Raw genomic sequence first — 15,877 nt, 5'->3', positions numbered from 1 at the left:
CTAAAATAAAGTCTTCTGAAGATGTTTTCTCAAATAAAGACAGAAGATTTTAAAATATATAATTTTTTTTTTTATGCCTAAAACACCTGCAACACTTTAGGCACAATATTCTTATAATGTGTTACTAATTTTAAGGACTGTTATGACCTTGCTTCTATTTTCTATTTTATTTTGAAAGCATTAACGGAAATACAGTTTCACCATGTTCCGGTTTGTCGTGTCTGTGCTTGACGCTAGCTGAAATGGGAAGCTAACAGCAGGCGAGAAGTTTTCTGCTTGCACTTTGCCAAAGTCAAGCCATGCATTCGTATTAGATAATGGAAAAGCAAGTAAAATAGCAGGCCGCGGATTTTATCGACACCACAGAAACGTCACGTCTCGGCTGCATGTAACGGTAACTAGCTGCTAATCGGTAACCTCGCTAAGAAGCGGGCTAGTAATTTACAGAAGTGTTAGCTTACTAGTTAGCTGTTAGCCTAGCTGTAGCAATCTGTTTTGGGCTAACCTTTCTGAACAGTTGGTATGGTCTTCTTTATAACAAACAACATAAAGACAGTATGTGCATTAAAATTGAACAACAATCATGATAATTTAGATTTTTTTTTCGTTTTCTTTTCTCTGTATTAAGTATATGACTAGCGCTGACGGTAATAAATAACTTAATTTTTATTCTCGTAACACTGTCGCCGTCCCCGAACTGTTGCTCATGGTTTGACTTCCCCGGTACAACAGCCAATCAAATCCCTTCAAAGTTTGATTGAAAGACCTCACAGCCAATAAGCAGGCGCACAACCAATACGACGGTTCTCCTAGCGGTGTTCGACACAGCGGGCGTCTCTTTCCGGCGCAGTATGCTGGGATGCTGATGCTGAGGAGTCTCGTTGATCTGTAGCATCATTAGATCTCAATGTTTCTCGACATGTTGTATTGTCTCAAGTTGCAGCATTGTGTTGACCTCTGTCTGGGCTGCCTGCTCTTGTTTTTAGCGGGGCTGCAGCAGGTGGAAGCAGCCGCCGCCGCGGAGATGTCCAACTTAAACTGGAAACCGTTCATCTACGGAGGGATGGCCTCGATTGTCGCAGAATTCGGTACGTGATGCACCACAACATGCAGACGCCGTGTATGTGTATCATCGGGTTTTATTTCTAGTATGGTGTATAATAGCAAATACTTCTCTATGCATTAAGAGCTTGACGAATTTGCAGCTGTAGGAAAATCTTGCACCAGTATCTGCTGAGTGATGGTAGCACTGGCTCCAGATAGAGAGTGATGCATACAGTTGAATGAATATCAAAGGTATATGGTTCACATTTCAAGCATTGCCCTGCAACTGCAGATTCACATAGTTCATAAAACTCGAGTTCAGTCAGGTTTTTGGAGTTTATAATACGTTATAATTTGCACATCACACAAGTGATGTGTGCCAATTTTAAAGAACAATCAGCCTGGCAATTTGCCCATTTTTATCTCATATGTGTTCCTGTCACATCTAAGTAAGGCATCAGTTTTTGTTTAGTTTTTTTTTACAAATGAACTAGAACTGTAAACTGATCTTCTGCATAGCTATTTTTCCAAGATGCAATTGTTTTTTCCAAATTAAAGATTTGAATTGTAAAGTTACTGTCATTCTGGTATTTTTGGTACACGTATAGGATTGGCAACTTTGGAAGGTGCTTAAAAACCTTACAAATGTCCCATTGCCACCCTTCCCATCCCTTCATCATAATGTTGGCACTATGAATTTTGACATCAGCATCATCATCATTGTAACAGTCATCACCATTGTAATTATTCTTGCTGTCTACATTATGTGTTTCTCAAACTCACCACTTAACTACCCTGGTATTATTTATTACAATACATACATTGTATACCTACATTGACTTCAGAAATAATTCAGACCCCTTCACTTTTTGCAGACCTTATTGTGCTGTAGAAATCATTTCAGTTAATGCTGTTGACTCAAACATTTATTGACTCCAATTCCCTCAATTTCTGTTTTCAATTAACTGATGTTGTTGTTAATTATTTAATATAATTTATTATTTATCACCAGGGACATTTCCCATTGACCTAACTAAGACCAGGCTTCAGGTCCAGGGTCAGTCCCAGTACACAGAGGTGCGCTACAGAGGCATGTTCCATGCCCTCTTCAGGATTGGCAAAGAGGAGGGAATCCGGGCCCTATATTCTGGGTATGGAACAACTTTTTAAGGCTCTTTTCACACAATGCATTCAGTGAATACCCATAATTCAGTAAATGCTAAGTAAACCTTTTGTTCACTATTATTATAAGTAATTCATCTCTGCTTTTGAATAATAAACAATAAGCCTAATTTTAAATTTTAAAACTCCTCAGTGAAACTGGTAGAGGAGAGTTAATGATAAACACTTACTTTTCTTCTGCACTGATCTTCAGTTTACCCACAGAGTGCAGGTTAATAATTTTTTTTTCCATGTTTTCTCAGGATTTCCCCTGCTCTTTTGAGACAAGCATCTTATGGGACAATCAAGATAGGAACCTACAACTCCCTGAAGAGGCTGTTTGTCAGTCGTCCAGAAGGTGGGTGTCACTACTTCCATTATTTGCAAGATCTTGTCATCTGTCTTTCTGCCAGGCTTGCTTAAATATTAGCTTCTGTTAGTTATAGCAAATAATGTGGATGAACAAATGAAGAAACACAAAAACTGCAGTCTAATTTACCCTGGTATTACTAGTGTAGTGACACTGGTATTACCAGCTAAATTTCACTGAATAGAATTATTTGCACAGCAGCTAAACTGTATGCAGTTTTGAGTGTATTGCTGTATAAACCGCACCCACAAATAGGTTAAATATGTCGTGACAACCTGTGTTGGCCTGTCTTCAAAGCCGAATGAGTAAGTTAACTTACCAGCACTAATTTGCAAGCAAAATAAGAGACAAAGGAGGTGGGGGGCGGGGAGGGGGGAGCGTGAGTCAGGCTACATTCACACTGAAGCTGTAAGTGACAAGAGAAGACATTTGAAGTCACCATCTTTGACACAACACATCAACAACATGATTAATCAGTTAAATAATTAATGCATTCATTATTGATTGACTGATGACTAAATTAGAGTAGGTAATTGTAGATGCCTTATTACAAACTTTAAATGTACATCATGCACTACAGAACCAAAACTGTCAAGTTGAAGAGGCAGTAGACAAACCTTATTTATGCCAAATTTGGATAAAGATATAGTAAAAAGTAAAGCAGATACGAGTTATTGTCCTGTGTGTTGACAGAGAAAAAGAACCACTTCAGTTATCAGCCAAAAAGGATTTGTACTACATTTATCAACAACTGGCTGGCGCCAGCACAACTCTGAATTTCAGGAAGTTTGCGACCATAGGCTGTATCTCTTCCTCTATTGCCTCTCTGTCTGCTTTTTCATTTGTCATATCACTTCTCCCGTTGATTGGATCCTTCTTTATCTGGCACAATCTTTCACTCCCTGAATTCTGGGTCCTGCCCCTTTTTGTTTTCTCTTTCCCTCTACTCAATTGTTTCTCTTCAATCAGCGCACTATTTAATGATTAATATTTAATGATATTAGTGTACAACCTAGATAATATGAATAATAGAGTAGATGAAGCTAAAGAACAGAAGTGAGGAATTGGGTGGCAGAAGCGATGGACTAATGAAGGGCTGCAAATGAGCTTACTGAGCCTGAACTTATCCTGTGTACAAAATACAAAACACCTGTTTTGTTTGTGTTGATTATTTGCCTTTCAACCTTGCATGCCCTGTGCAGCGATGGTGCCACTGTGTTTTGAATGCTTGTTTTGATACAGGCTTGGTTTTACCCTGTGGTTGTGGTGGGATCGAAGGCCCAATGCCCTGCCCCCCAAAAAATGAGAGACACGAGGGACACCACTCTAACTGGTGGTCAGATTGAACATGGATCACTGTAACTATTTTTCTAAACTCAACCCGTTATTATTTTATCTCCACCTCTTTCTGCTTCTTTCTCAACTCTAGACACCATACTGGGTTACTATTAATGAGATCCACCACCTTCTAACACTGACAGACTCTGCCAAGGCTAATTGCTAACACTTGTTCCTGTTTATTTAAAGCCAGTGTGCAGTAACAACAGAAATTTCCTTTAATTATTTATTATTGTTTAATTATTTAATTCAAATGTGTTTTGGTCTGCTTGGAGTGTCAGGCTGGTGCAGTTTGACACATCATGAGAGTAAGTTCACACTGTTTGAAGTTTATCAAATCTACTTTTTGGTCAACCACTTATGTTGATCAAGATACAATTATTTCCTCCATGTAGTGCTCCAAGTGGATCAAAGTAAAGAGTAACATGTATGCCAACAACATTAATTTAGACATAATCATTTTTGATTACTGACAATGATTACACATTTAAATACTGCATACTTGTGTAAAGATGTAGTTTGTAGACAGTGAAGTAATATCATTGTTGAAAATTATCACTTGTACTTATAATAATCTTTCTTTTCTGATTGTCTCTTAGCCTTATATTGTCTAGTTTAATAGCAATTTTCAATGTGTAGCGTTTCTAGGATTAAATAGGATCTTTATAAAACACATTTATATGTGAATTCTTAACGTGTTATTTTCAACACACTATAGATTGTAACTTGTTTGGGTCAGAGCAGGCTATTTTTATAAAAAAAAAAAAAGCAATACATTTCTTCACCAGTATGAGTAGTGCTGATGTTAGGGAGCTAATACTGATATGAACATTTGACATTTTAAGATATGTACTAAGCAGGACATTTTACAGTTTAAATCTAAACTTCCTTGATGTCAGGTTTGTTGGCAAAGCTGCTGTATCTCACATGTCCATATATTAGCTAATTTTGATGATTTCAGTCATCATCTGATACAAGCAGTATTTTCAGTATGGCCTCTAAATAATTAAATGTTATTGTTAGTCAAGAATTGTTTCCAAAGTAAATTTGGAAACAAATTATTTTAAAAATGTGATGTGAGAAATAGAGCTACAGTTGTGTGCACACTGCAGCAGCAGCTCCAGGAAGGGGAGGAGTGGTGTTGGCATTACGTGGCTGCCAGACACAGACACATCCACTGGATGAGAGATGACTTTAAATATTACAAGTTGTTTTGTGTTGAATAATCAAGCTCTACTGGTGTGTTGAAAATGACAATTTAAAAAAGTGGACTGCATGCATGATTAAAGTTATGGACTCTCAGAATAACTGTAATAAGTGTTAATGTACAACATTTGTTGTTTCATTCCTGACAGATGAAACTATGGTCATCAATGTCTTCTGTGGTGTCGTTTCTGGGGTCCTGTCCTCCTCTCTGGCCAACCCCACTGACGTCCTAAAGGTGGGTTCCAATGCTGGGTGCAAGACTTAAAGCGAAATGTCTGTTTTTGACAGTGAATCATTTTGACAAGCCCCTTCATCCAGCACTAAAACAATATGTTCCTAGTTGGTTAAATATAGACAGTTTAAGCAAACAACCAAAATGTCAGATTATATTTGGATTTAAAAATTTTTTAGGTTACAGTTATTTAACTTTAACAGCTTAAGGTAAATAGTAATAGTTTAGGTTGGACTGTCTCAGCTGATGTGGAGTATGTTACTTGTCATTGTTGTGTTCCGAACCCACATAAAACCATCTTGTTGAATATTGGAATAATGTAAAGTGTCTGTATTCTACAAACAAATGTTTATATGTGACACAAAGTGAAGTGTTGTGAATCAGAGGAGAGTTTAACCCTTTATGGTTTGTGTCTTTTCACCAGATCAGAATGCAGGCACAGGGCAGTCTGCTTCAAGGCAGCATGATGTCAAACTTTATCAACATCTACCAAACAGAGGGCACCAGGGGACTGTGGAGAGTGAGTGTTGAATTACTCTTTGTATGTGAGGGACACTGGATTCCATAATGGTGCCTAATTCGTTATTGTAAAAGTTGCTCATCAGGTGCTTCACTTCATACTAGCTGGCTTAACCTACATAAAAGTCATATCAGTAAATCATTCTGACTATTTGCTAAAGCTTAAAACCTAATTAATTAATTCATTCATTCATTCTTCATATTCATGAACAACACAGGGTTTTGCTCAGTCCTGTTGTATGCTATAGGTTTCTGCCATAAAATGAATAAGCATATTTGCCAGAAGAAGAAGAAGAATTTTTTAAGTTAAAAAGTTCAATTTTACCTTTTACATGCCGTGTCTTGCAGTTAGCTATATGGGTTTGTTGTATGTCTACTCATTTGCTAGGTTATAATGTAGTAGTTTTAGTCAACCTTTTTACCTAATCCTTTTCTTCAGGGCGTCATTCCCACAGCACAGCGAGCAGCCATTGTTGTTGGGGTGGAACTTCCTGTGTATGACATAACAAAGAAACACCTCCTCCGCTCTGGCCTTATGGGAGACACCATTTTGACACATTTCATGTAAGTTTCTTAATTCCTAACTGTACTTTTCAGATATTATCATGTGTCAGTAGTTGGGGATTAGGCTTTACAACTTTCAAGTGGTCCATTAACGTTTTCATTGTATGTATGTTTGTCTAGTTCAAGTTTTACGTGTGGCTTGGCGGGGGCACTGGCATCCAACCCTGTAGACGTGGTTCGGACCCGAATGATGAACCAGCGAGTTCTGTCAGGAAGCCCCATGTACAAAGGAACACTTGACGGAGTGATGCAGACTTGGAAGAATGAGGGTTTCTTCGCTCTCTATAAGGGTTTCTGGCCTAATTGGCTGCGACTGGGGCCTTGGAACATCATTGTATCCTTTCAAACATATCCCATTTCTTCATAGGTGGGTAAAACAGAAAAAGATTTCTGGTCACTTGTGGTTTTTGGAAAAATGAGTCCCAGTCTGGAATAGCAAAAAGGTCTAGAATTAACACTGTACAACTAACTGTTTTTAAAATTGTGTCATAGATCTGAATACTATGAAAATTGAGAAGAAATTTGTCAGCTTATAAGGACTTTTTAGTTTTTTTATACTAAAATAGCTACATCTTGAATCCCATAAGTGTGTTGCATTTAGTCTACTTTATGAAAAAACTACAGTATTTTTTATATAATTTCTACAGTAAACTAAAGTTTGTTGATTTGACAGGTATTAACTTTGTCTTTACCAGAAACTTACTTACTTAACTTAGTATCAAAGTATAACGTTTTGATAGTGCTCAATTGCATGTCAGTGTAAGAACAATTTACCTGTTCAAACTACATATTATCTGTAATGCAAAGAGGCGACTTGAGTAAAATGGATTTGTTTATTGGCTTTTGAATATGCTCTGTGACAGACAAATGTGTTGTTAAGCTCCCTTGTTGTGTGAACTGCCATGTTTTGTCTTCTGTGCACATATTGACCAAACAGTCTTGCTGTAGGTAAGTTTACATGTGTGGTGTGATGACTTCTAATGTTCCAGACAGGTTGTGTTGTCTGTCATCTAGTCTCATTTAGTCAGATTTCTCAGAACTAATGATGCAGCAGTCCAAATTGTGGTCATGTGCATCCTGTTTGGTTTAATTTTATTTCAAACATTTCCATCCTGAACTCTCTTGCAGTATGAAGTTTTCCTTAATGTGCCCCCCAGTTTTTCATCACCTTCGAGCAGCTGAAGAAGCTCCCGTTTTAACATGAGCAGGAAATGGGACCTCACTGGTCTACTAGACTGTGTTGGGAGTAATTGGGATGTGAGCATGGCAGAACGTGGAGTTTTAACACCAGTATAATCACCCTCTAAATCCATACCAGTAATACAGCACGCAGTATCATCTACCCATACTCATCCAATTTTTTTCTGTTTTATTTATTGACCCTGGTTTTGTTTTCACAGTTTTAAGTACTGTTGCTTTGATGATTGCTCTCACCCTCAGACACCTTTGACACTCCCCAGGCAGCTAAATGTTTGGTTGTATCTGACGATGGAAAGTTAGGAAGACTAGTTTATTTAATTGAGCTGGTGAAAGATGGAGTTTGCCACTGTGGATTGGGTGAGTAGAAAGCAAAAGTGGAAGCGTAAAGATGACATTTATGATTGTTTGCCCTGGATTCCTACATAGTTCTGAAAAAATACAGGAAATTAATGCAATAGTAAGCCTAGCCATTGTAAAATGTTAGTCCAAACGTGAGACTACGCAGTGTGTGAAGTCTAAATGGTGACTATGAAATTTTAAAAATAACTGGTGTGTGGGAGCCCCAATATTTTGGGCACAGCATGATATGTGTTAGCAAAAAACAGGTGTTACTGAACTGTTGAATGTTGAGAAATTGTATGGATGAGTGGTACATATGACAAATTGACTGTTACTGTACTGTAGGTATTGCAACAAGGACAAACTGCACTTTGTGCTTTAAGAAACAATTAAGTAACAATGCTCAACAGCTCTTCAGATGAATTCGACTTTGTATTGAAAATGATACTCAAAAACCTTACATCACAACACTTCTCATGTCAGCTTTGATACAGTATCAAACATTGGTGTCAAAAGCCCCTGGACATTTATAGTGCAGTTTAAATTAAAATTGCTCAACCCTTTTTGATTTAGTGTTTATTTTTTGTTAGGACATATTAGGACATCAACTCTGGACATTTATCTTTTAAGGAGCCAGCTGAAGTTTTACTTATCCCATAATGACAAAAAGTTCACACTTAAATTTTCAGAAAATTCATGTTTTAATTTTGTATTTAAAGGAAGCAGTGCAACCAGGTTAGTCACTCCTAAAGAAGCTTTTAGTTGTTGTTATTCTTTATTGTTGCTTTGGCCATGGACTTTTTTTATTCACCTACAGTCTGCTGTAGTATAAGGAAGTCATGATTTGTGATTTGCTATTTCTGCCATAATGATCAGTACTGTACAGACTCATCCAGACATAAAGGTGCATGTATTTTATCTTTGGCATGTTCAGGTGTGCATAAGATGCCTTGTGCTTTTGATTTTCTTTCTTTCTTTTTTTTTTACTATGGTTTCTCACTTGTTTGAGGTAAGAGGAACGAGGCATGGTGTGGAAAGAAAGTGGACAAGCAGGCCTTTGTGCCAAATGTTTGTATCAAACTAGGTTACATTTATGTGCAGGTAATTCTTGAGAGTTCATTTGTAGCCACTCTTGTTCCTTGAAAATTTGGTTTGCAGAAGTCTTGAAAGTCAGTGTGGTTAGAATCGGTGACTTCAATACAATGTTGTGAATTAAACAACATATATAAATTAAATTATAAAACAGTCCAAATTAATTTTTAATAACATTTATTTTTACTTGTTTATAAGGAGTCTGCAAACTTTAATCAAAACAAGTGCTTTGAATTATTTGCAAATACTGATTTTCATGTGTTTGAACAGTACAGGAGTGTAGCTTCCCCCTGCTTGACCTCACGCTTTAATTCACCAAAACATTTTTTATGTTATAATTTTACCAAATTTTATTACATTTGATTTTTATTTTTTTTTTACAAGATTAAGGCTTTTTTCCCCTTGTGTTTGGCCTATCTATATCACAGCAGCTCAGTCAAAGGATTCTCATCTTAGCAGCAATTTTCTGTGATGTGTCCTCCAGTAAGTGTTCCAAATTGTCTTTAGACTGAGAAAAGTTATCTTTTTCTGTTGTAACAACCCACATTTGCTCGTTTCTATAGCTAACGCACATTGAAAACATGCTGCTATTCAACAGAAATCCTGCTGTAGTCAGTGGTGCTTGAGTTTTTGGTTTAAAACGAATCAGTGGTCATTGACAGCTTTTAGATTGTTCCTGTCTGCAGAATCCAAAAAACAAACAAACAAAAAAACCATCAGGTCACATTTCTAAGGAGTTATTTATTTGGTTGGTACTATTTTCAGCTGTTACTCTAATGTCCTTTTCATTTTGTGACGGTCAGATTGTAGTTTGTGTAGATCAGTTTATTCTTCCACGCTGCATCTGTGAATACTGAATGGAGTCCTGGAGTTCTGGAAGAGTTGCATTGTCACAGCCTTATGCTTTTATCACCTGTCAACAATTATTTTCTATGGTCACGTTGCCCCTCTGCCCATTCTGATGCCTCATTATGATATTGGGTTTGTGGGTTTTGTTTTGTTTTTGTTTTGTTTTATTCTGTTTTTACTGTCCACAGATGGATGTGCTTATAATACTGAAGTTAACATTTAGAAAAAAAGGTTCAGTACATTTTAGAGTGTTTGGGAGGAGGTGTGCTCTGTTACCTCAGTTCTCATGCTTTCCTGAGCCATTTAAACCGTCCACAAACACATTGTTTTGAATGTGCAACTTCTGTAAAATAATATGTGCATATAGATATATACATATACATGCTCTGAGTCCTGTATCTATTCATAGAAACTATCAAACCTAACAAAGTTAAATCCAAAAGACCTGCACAGCTTTTAAGAGATCAGCTCGCCCAAATAAGAATGAAAAACAGCTTCTTTTCCATTCACCTTTGTTTGTATGAACTGACCCTTAAATGTTTAGGTAACATTCGTCACTCTTTGGAAAATCAAGTGACTGATTTTGAGTTTATTTTCTCCTATTTATAAATCATGTTCTTGTAAATGTATATTCACGCCTGCTCACTCCGTCATCACATCATTCTGATCACTGTTACATGAACTGTCCCGCCTTTAAATTGGTAAAAGTTATTTTTTTCTTTCAGTTTTCACTTTGAATGTTCTGTAGTTTCACTTGAAATTGTGTTGTAAAAGCTGTCATCATGGTAAATATATTTTAAAACTATATGTTTGGAAATTCTTTATGTTTTAACATTATGCTAAATGTTATGTATTTCAAAGATTCTGAGTTCGGCTTTTTATGTTGATCTGCTTTGACCTTACAATGATCTATTTATTAGATTCTGTGTTTGGTCGAGAAGAATACAGTTGTGCTGATGCTGCTTTCCATTCCTGTTTTGATTTCTTTAAATAGTATTTAATGCCAACACTGCCATGTTTTTCTATTATTTTTTTGTCAAAGGTTTTGTTTTAATTTGATCTGATTTAATTTATCAAGTGATAAGTGATATCTGATTTTACTGCTGCCAGTTAGCTTATAGCTTAAGCTGTAAGCTAACTTCTTCTGCCATTTCATCTCACTATTGGCAATAACACAAATGTGCTTATTTCCCACATTGTCCAACAGTTTTAGGGCCTGGTCACATCAGAACGAGGGGATGAACCCTTGCATCTTTGAAATATTTTGGCAGTGGTTCCCCACAGTTGAACTAAACTAAAAAAGTTTAGATTTTGTAACCACAGCAGTTCTGTTCTGTTGGGCATGAACAGTACTAGGTGACAGTATGATCCAAACTTAAGGTCAACATACTCACTTTCCCATGAGCAACCAAACTGTCCAGTTTTCATCAAGATGAATGGTGTTTACTCCGCTATGTATATGATGTATAGTAAAAGCCTTCCTTGTTCTGTCATGTGGCCGTCCACTGGTCAGTGACCTCTGACCCTTTCCCAGTCCTTGCTGGGACCAGTCTATGTCTTGTCCTTGGTCATTTGCCTAGGGTCCTACTCTGATATTGCGTTAATAGTCTTCCTCTCAGGGAAGGTCCTGGCTATAGCGAGTACCAGCAGACATCTTATCTTGTTGAAAGGTTTGTTAGTGAAGACTCACTTGATGACTCAGACGCCTGCCGTCTTCTCTGTGCTTTCTTGGTTTAAATCGTGACATTCTCCTCCACTGTTTTATACTCATCAGTAGAGAGAGGGTTTCACAGCTGAAAGCTCTTGAAAAAGTGGGTGTTGAGTAGTAGCTTTGCTTCAGTTTTGACACTGGTTTGTAAGAGTTTGTCTTGTTTTAAGCTTTGTAATATCATCACACTCCAGGAAATGGATCCATAGAATTGCTTAGTAGTACTCGCACAATACAAAAAAAGGTTTTATGTAGAAAAGGAGCATATGGAATTTGATTTTGCTCCATGGATAAATTTATGTAGTGCTTTATGTTTATGAAGGGGATCTCACAATTTGAGGGTAAAAAAGAAGTCAGAAAATAGTTGTACCTCTGCATTTCTTTTCTCCCACTGGTGCCATTTGATCTTTGTATTCTTTTTTTTTATTTTTTATTTTTTTCTCCTTTCTATACGGCATCTTTAAATCTGAATTTTTAGCATATTGTGGTTTGTTGCTTAATTGATGCTTTTCTATTTAATCTCAAAAGTAGATTTTTCACAACTTTAAAGCTCACTTCCCCTTCAGACAATCTTTTTCTTTGCAAACTTTTCCTCTGCCACCTGTTTCAATGTTAAAATGAACACATTGGACATTAAATTAAAATTAGACTACAGGTAGTCGGCATCATTAATCCTGATCACAGCAGAAAAACATCCTAAAAATCTACAGACTGATTGAAACTGTTGTCTTGGTTTGATTAATTGTAAGGCCAAAGTAGTGCCTCTTTCTACTGTCAGTTTTTAAAGGACAGGTTTTACTTCAGAATGGTGTTTCAGAGGCTACAGTTCAGTCCAAATGGTTTTAAATACTTTGAATGTGGAAATTGTAATTAACCGTCTGACAGAGGTCTTTTGGTAAATTTTCCCATCACTGCCCACTTATTATTTGCACTTTGGTATCTGCTCAACTCGTATCATTGATGTGTATAACCTTTTCACTAGTTTACTTGATCAGTTTCTATGGACATTTTAGGTGCAGAGTACTTTTTTTATTTCTCTGACAGAATGGATTTGGCTTTATATAAATTCAGTGATCACTCAAATAAAAAATATACGCTGTGGTTGTTTCTGTAGCACTTTATTTTTTTTCTGGTGAGTACATTTGGGTAAAAACAATGTTCTTAATGACTTTAATATTTAAATAAATATGTGAAAGTGTGAAACACCTAGAATCTTGCAATGATTTTTAAAATGCTCCAGAGAGTTATGGTGACTCTTGATTCAGGAATACAAAGCTGCAGCTTCTCTGTGACTGACTGATGACAAGTGAGTGTATGTTACCACAAGGTGGAGCTGCAGAATAAAAGAGACACATAAGTGATGATGACATAAGTACAAAATGATAAATAATATAATAAACTGATTTTATATATTAATGACTCATTAAACATTTCACACCAGCTCACATTAACTTGTAGGCCTATAACCAGCTGTTCACCAAACATGTTAAGAGAAGTCAAACACACACACACACACACACTCATCAAGTCAACCAGATTCAGGTGTGTCAGCCTGTCACACAGCTGAACTGTGGTTTTATTAAACCTCATGAGAAACTAAGGAGGCGCTGAGTGTTTTAGTATCTACGTGAGGTTTCTGCTGTTACACAAAGATTTAGCTGCATGCAGATGTCTATGTTTTCATATTTAAATTGCGTTATTGTTTTTGTGTATCAGCATTAGAACTCACAGCGAAGTTCTCTCCAGAGCTTCAGCAGCAAATATGTTTGCTTGAGTTGTTTGGTTTCCAGTTCTTCTGGTCTGTTTTACTTTATTTTTTCCTTTCTTTTCTGTAACAGTAGGATCATCCTACGCGTGTTTTATTCTCTGGCTTTTAACAGTACAGCTGTGAGTTTGCTCAGTCTCGTCAGGTTTATTTAACTTGGAGTATAGAGTGTGGTGTGTATGTGTGTATAGCCATGAAGGAGGAGATTGCTGCTGCTGTGTTCTTTATGGCTCGGCTGGTGAAGAGGTATGGTTGTCTGGATAATAACAGCAGGGATCGCTTTGCTGCTGCCCTCACCTCTGTTCTGTTTGAGAACTACAAGAACCACTGGCACCCAGATGCACCCATGAAGGGACAGGCATACAGGTCAGTAAACCTGCTAGTGGGTTTCCCTGCTGCATTAAAAATGTGAGGTTGGATAATTAGTAAAACAAAATGAGTTTATGAAATGTAAAACTGTAGTACTACAAGCAAGGTGAAGTTTTCCACATTTTCCACAAGACTTGTGAAAGTAAAATAAGTCCCCCTTCTCAAATCCTGATCACTGTAACTGCTACGTCTTTCAGGTGTCTACGTATGAACCGTGTGCTGCTGCAGGACCCAGTGCTGCAGCAGGCCTGCGAGCGGAGTTCGGTGCGGTATGAGAATCTGGGTCTTCCTCAGGAGTTGACCGTGTGGGTCGACCCAGGAGAGGTGTCCTGCAGGTCGGGCCCCACTTCACTATGTAGATAATCCACAGAAGTCTTAGTGCTAGAGCCACAGAGGGGTCTGTACCTCTGAACTGCAGTGCTTGACTGGCTCTTGCAATAGTTGATGATGAAAATTTAATTTAAACTTTGTTCTTGATGGAGTGGTTTATTTGAAATCTGTATGTTCAACCTAATCGGGGTCTTAAATAACTGGACTTTAAACTTCACACTAACACCTTTCTCCATTAAATTAGTACTTGAGCACAGGCATGACTAAATTTCAAGATGTAAGCATTGGGGAAAAAAAAGCATAATTTCCTATTTTTGCTAAACATCAACTGGCTCTACAGTAGCTTCATAATGAAGGTGAAGACTATTGTTAAAACTTGAATCAAACTAATATTTTTATTGATTTGATGTTCTACTAAAACTCCAAAAGGTAGTGCAGTGTCTCACTACTGTCAAAGATGGAAATATGACCCTATGTTTGAATCTGATGCAGTGAATAGAGCTGCTTTAAAATGCTGCAGAATGTAGTTTTTAGTGGGTTTGTTCCCCTTTTTTTGCAGATACGGCGAACACAGCACTCCATTCTGTGTCTCTGCAGTGGACAGCTGTCGTCGTGGAGACAGGGAATTTTCCCGCCGCATTCATGATGCCGTGGAGCGGGCGAGCCTCGATATTCCATCAGGAAGCTCCTCAGACGAAGAGGATGGAGGTGGAGACAACAGCCTGAGCAGCAGCAGCAGTGGCAGCCTGACGGCTCTCTGCCCTGCTCCAATCCCACCCACCAACCCTGAACCCAAGACCATCCCGACTGTCAGCAACCCCAACAGCATCTATCGGGTAGGCGCTGTAGGAAAATGCCTTCATTTTATACTGATGTTCTTGCCTGGTGATGGTTGAATATCTGACTTCTAGTGTAAGCTTGTTAAAATTGGTGAGAATTGTAATGTAACTAGTAACCATAACTGCCTTATGATGTAATTTAGTCAAAATGGTTCTCTGAATTGGACATATACGCAACGTTGTTGTAAAATTTAACTTACTATCCTCTGTACAATCCTAATAACCCTTTGCTCTTCTTGCCCTCAGTTCAGTGAGTTTTCTCCTGGCGCCCCTCAGACCTGGTTAAGGGAGAAGCGGAAGGCCTTTTCTGGGGACACATTCCTGCATCATGCTTCTCTAGCCGGAGGTCCGATCTCCCAGTTCTCTGGCCAGAAAGGCTTCAAGTCATATCGAGCCACATTCACCTTCAGTGGGCCTCGTGTTGACAAGTACCACTGGGTCAGCAAATCTCGATCCTAGAGTGACCTCAGCCTTTAACCTACATTCAGAATCTTGTCGCTGCTCAGCACAGGAGCCATGATGCAGGATCAAAGTGATATACGCTGGGGATGTTTCAGGACAGTTTATGTATCTTTAAAGGAAACGAGTTTATTATTTGTACGTGGTTTAAAGTAATGATTTATGCTGTTTAAGCACGATTTTTAAAGATGTTTGAAGTATTCAAAGTATTTTAACCAAACCCTCTATTCTAAATGTTTTTAACCTAAAATTAAAGTAAGTGTGAATAAAGTAACATTGAACTGTCATTGAAAAGAAATAAATGTGTCAGCTCTGCTGGTTATTCTAAAGCATTTTACATGTTTTGGTTTTATCTTCTTAAATACTCGTCACCACTTCTCTCTTTGACGCGACAGTGTTGCAGCAAATTGAGAATTTTACTACTAGTAAAGTATGAACACAAGCGAAATCAAGGTGTGAAGAACAAGTCACAATTTTATTCCAGCTACAACAT

At 37.6% G+C, this 15,877-nt stretch overlaps 2 protein-coding genes across 3 annotated transcripts; both read left to right on the top strand.

The window, feature by feature from the left end:
• Window positions 1-222: 222 nt before the first annotated feature.
• slc25a14 (solute carrier family 25 member 14) lies at window positions 223-12,723 on the top strand. Of its 2 annotated transcripts, XM_026371194.1 has the most exons (9): window positions 223-394; window positions 987-1,088; window positions 2,057-2,195; window positions 2,469-2,563; window positions 5,269-5,354; window positions 5,776-5,871; window positions 6,310-6,434; window positions 6,555-6,768; window positions 7,592-12,723. In XM_026371194.1, exons 2-9 carry the CDS (start codon window positions 1,025-1,027, stop codon window positions 7,631-7,633), a joined length of 861 nt encoding a protein of 286 aa, XP_026226979.1. In that variant the 5' UTR covers window positions 223-394; window positions 987-1,024; the 3' UTR covers window positions 7,634-12,723. The 2 variants fall into 2 exon arrangements, with proteins under 2 accessions (XP_026226979.1, XP_026226978.1); XM_026371193.1 differs by lacking the exon at window positions 223-394 and having other exon boundaries at window positions 968-1,088.
• A 435-nt stretch (window positions 12,724-13,158) lies between these two features.
• On the top strand, window positions 13,159-15,708 carry btg4 (B-cell translocation gene 4). The gene is made up of 4 exons (XM_026372288.1): window positions 13,159-13,753; window positions 13,954-14,091; window positions 14,646-14,922; window positions 15,172-15,708. Exons 1-4 carry the CDS (start codon window positions 13,581-13,583, stop codon window positions 15,382-15,384), a joined length of 801 nt encoding a protein of 266 aa, XP_026228073.1. The 5' UTR covers window positions 13,159-13,580; the 3' UTR covers window positions 15,385-15,708.
• The last annotated feature ends 169 nt before the right edge of the window (window positions 15,709-15,877 follow it).

Source organism: Anabas testudineus, chromosome 14 (assembly GCF_900324465.2).
Source record: "Anabas testudineus chromosome 14, fAnaTes1.2, whole genome shotgun sequence".
Taxonomy (NCBI): domain Eukaryota; kingdom Metazoa; phylum Chordata; class Actinopteri; order Anabantiformes; family Anabantidae; genus Anabas; species Anabas testudineus.
This window is presented reverse-complemented; position numbering and strand designations above follow the sequence as displayed.

Excerpts from the sequence above, each read along its gene's own strand:
- slc25a14 (XM_026371194.1), top strand. The coding sequence starts at position 1,025 with ATGTCCAACTTAAACTGGAAACCGTTCATCTACGGAGGGATGGCCTCG. Across the intron at positions 2,564-5,268 it reads GTTTGTCAGTCGTCCAGAAG|ATGAAACTATGGTCATCAAT; the intron begins GTGGGTGTCACT and ends CATTCCTGACAG. Across the intron at positions 5,872-6,309 it reads GCACCAGGGGACTGTGGAGA|GGCGTCATTCCCACAGCACA; the intron begins GTGAGTGTTGAA and ends CCTTTTCTTCAG.
- btg4 (XM_026372288.1), top strand. The coding sequence starts at position 13,581 with ATGAAGGAGGAGATTGCTGCTGCTGTGTTCTTTATGGCTCGGCTGGTG. Across the intron at positions 14,092-14,645 it reads CCAGGAGAGGTGTCCTGCAG|ATACGGCGAACACAGCACTC; the intron begins GTCGGGCCCCAC and ends CTTTTTTTGCAG. Across the intron at positions 14,923-15,171 it reads ACCCCAACAGCATCTATCGG|TTCAGTGAGTTTTCTCCTGG; the intron begins GTAGGCGCTGTA and ends TCTTGCCCTCAG.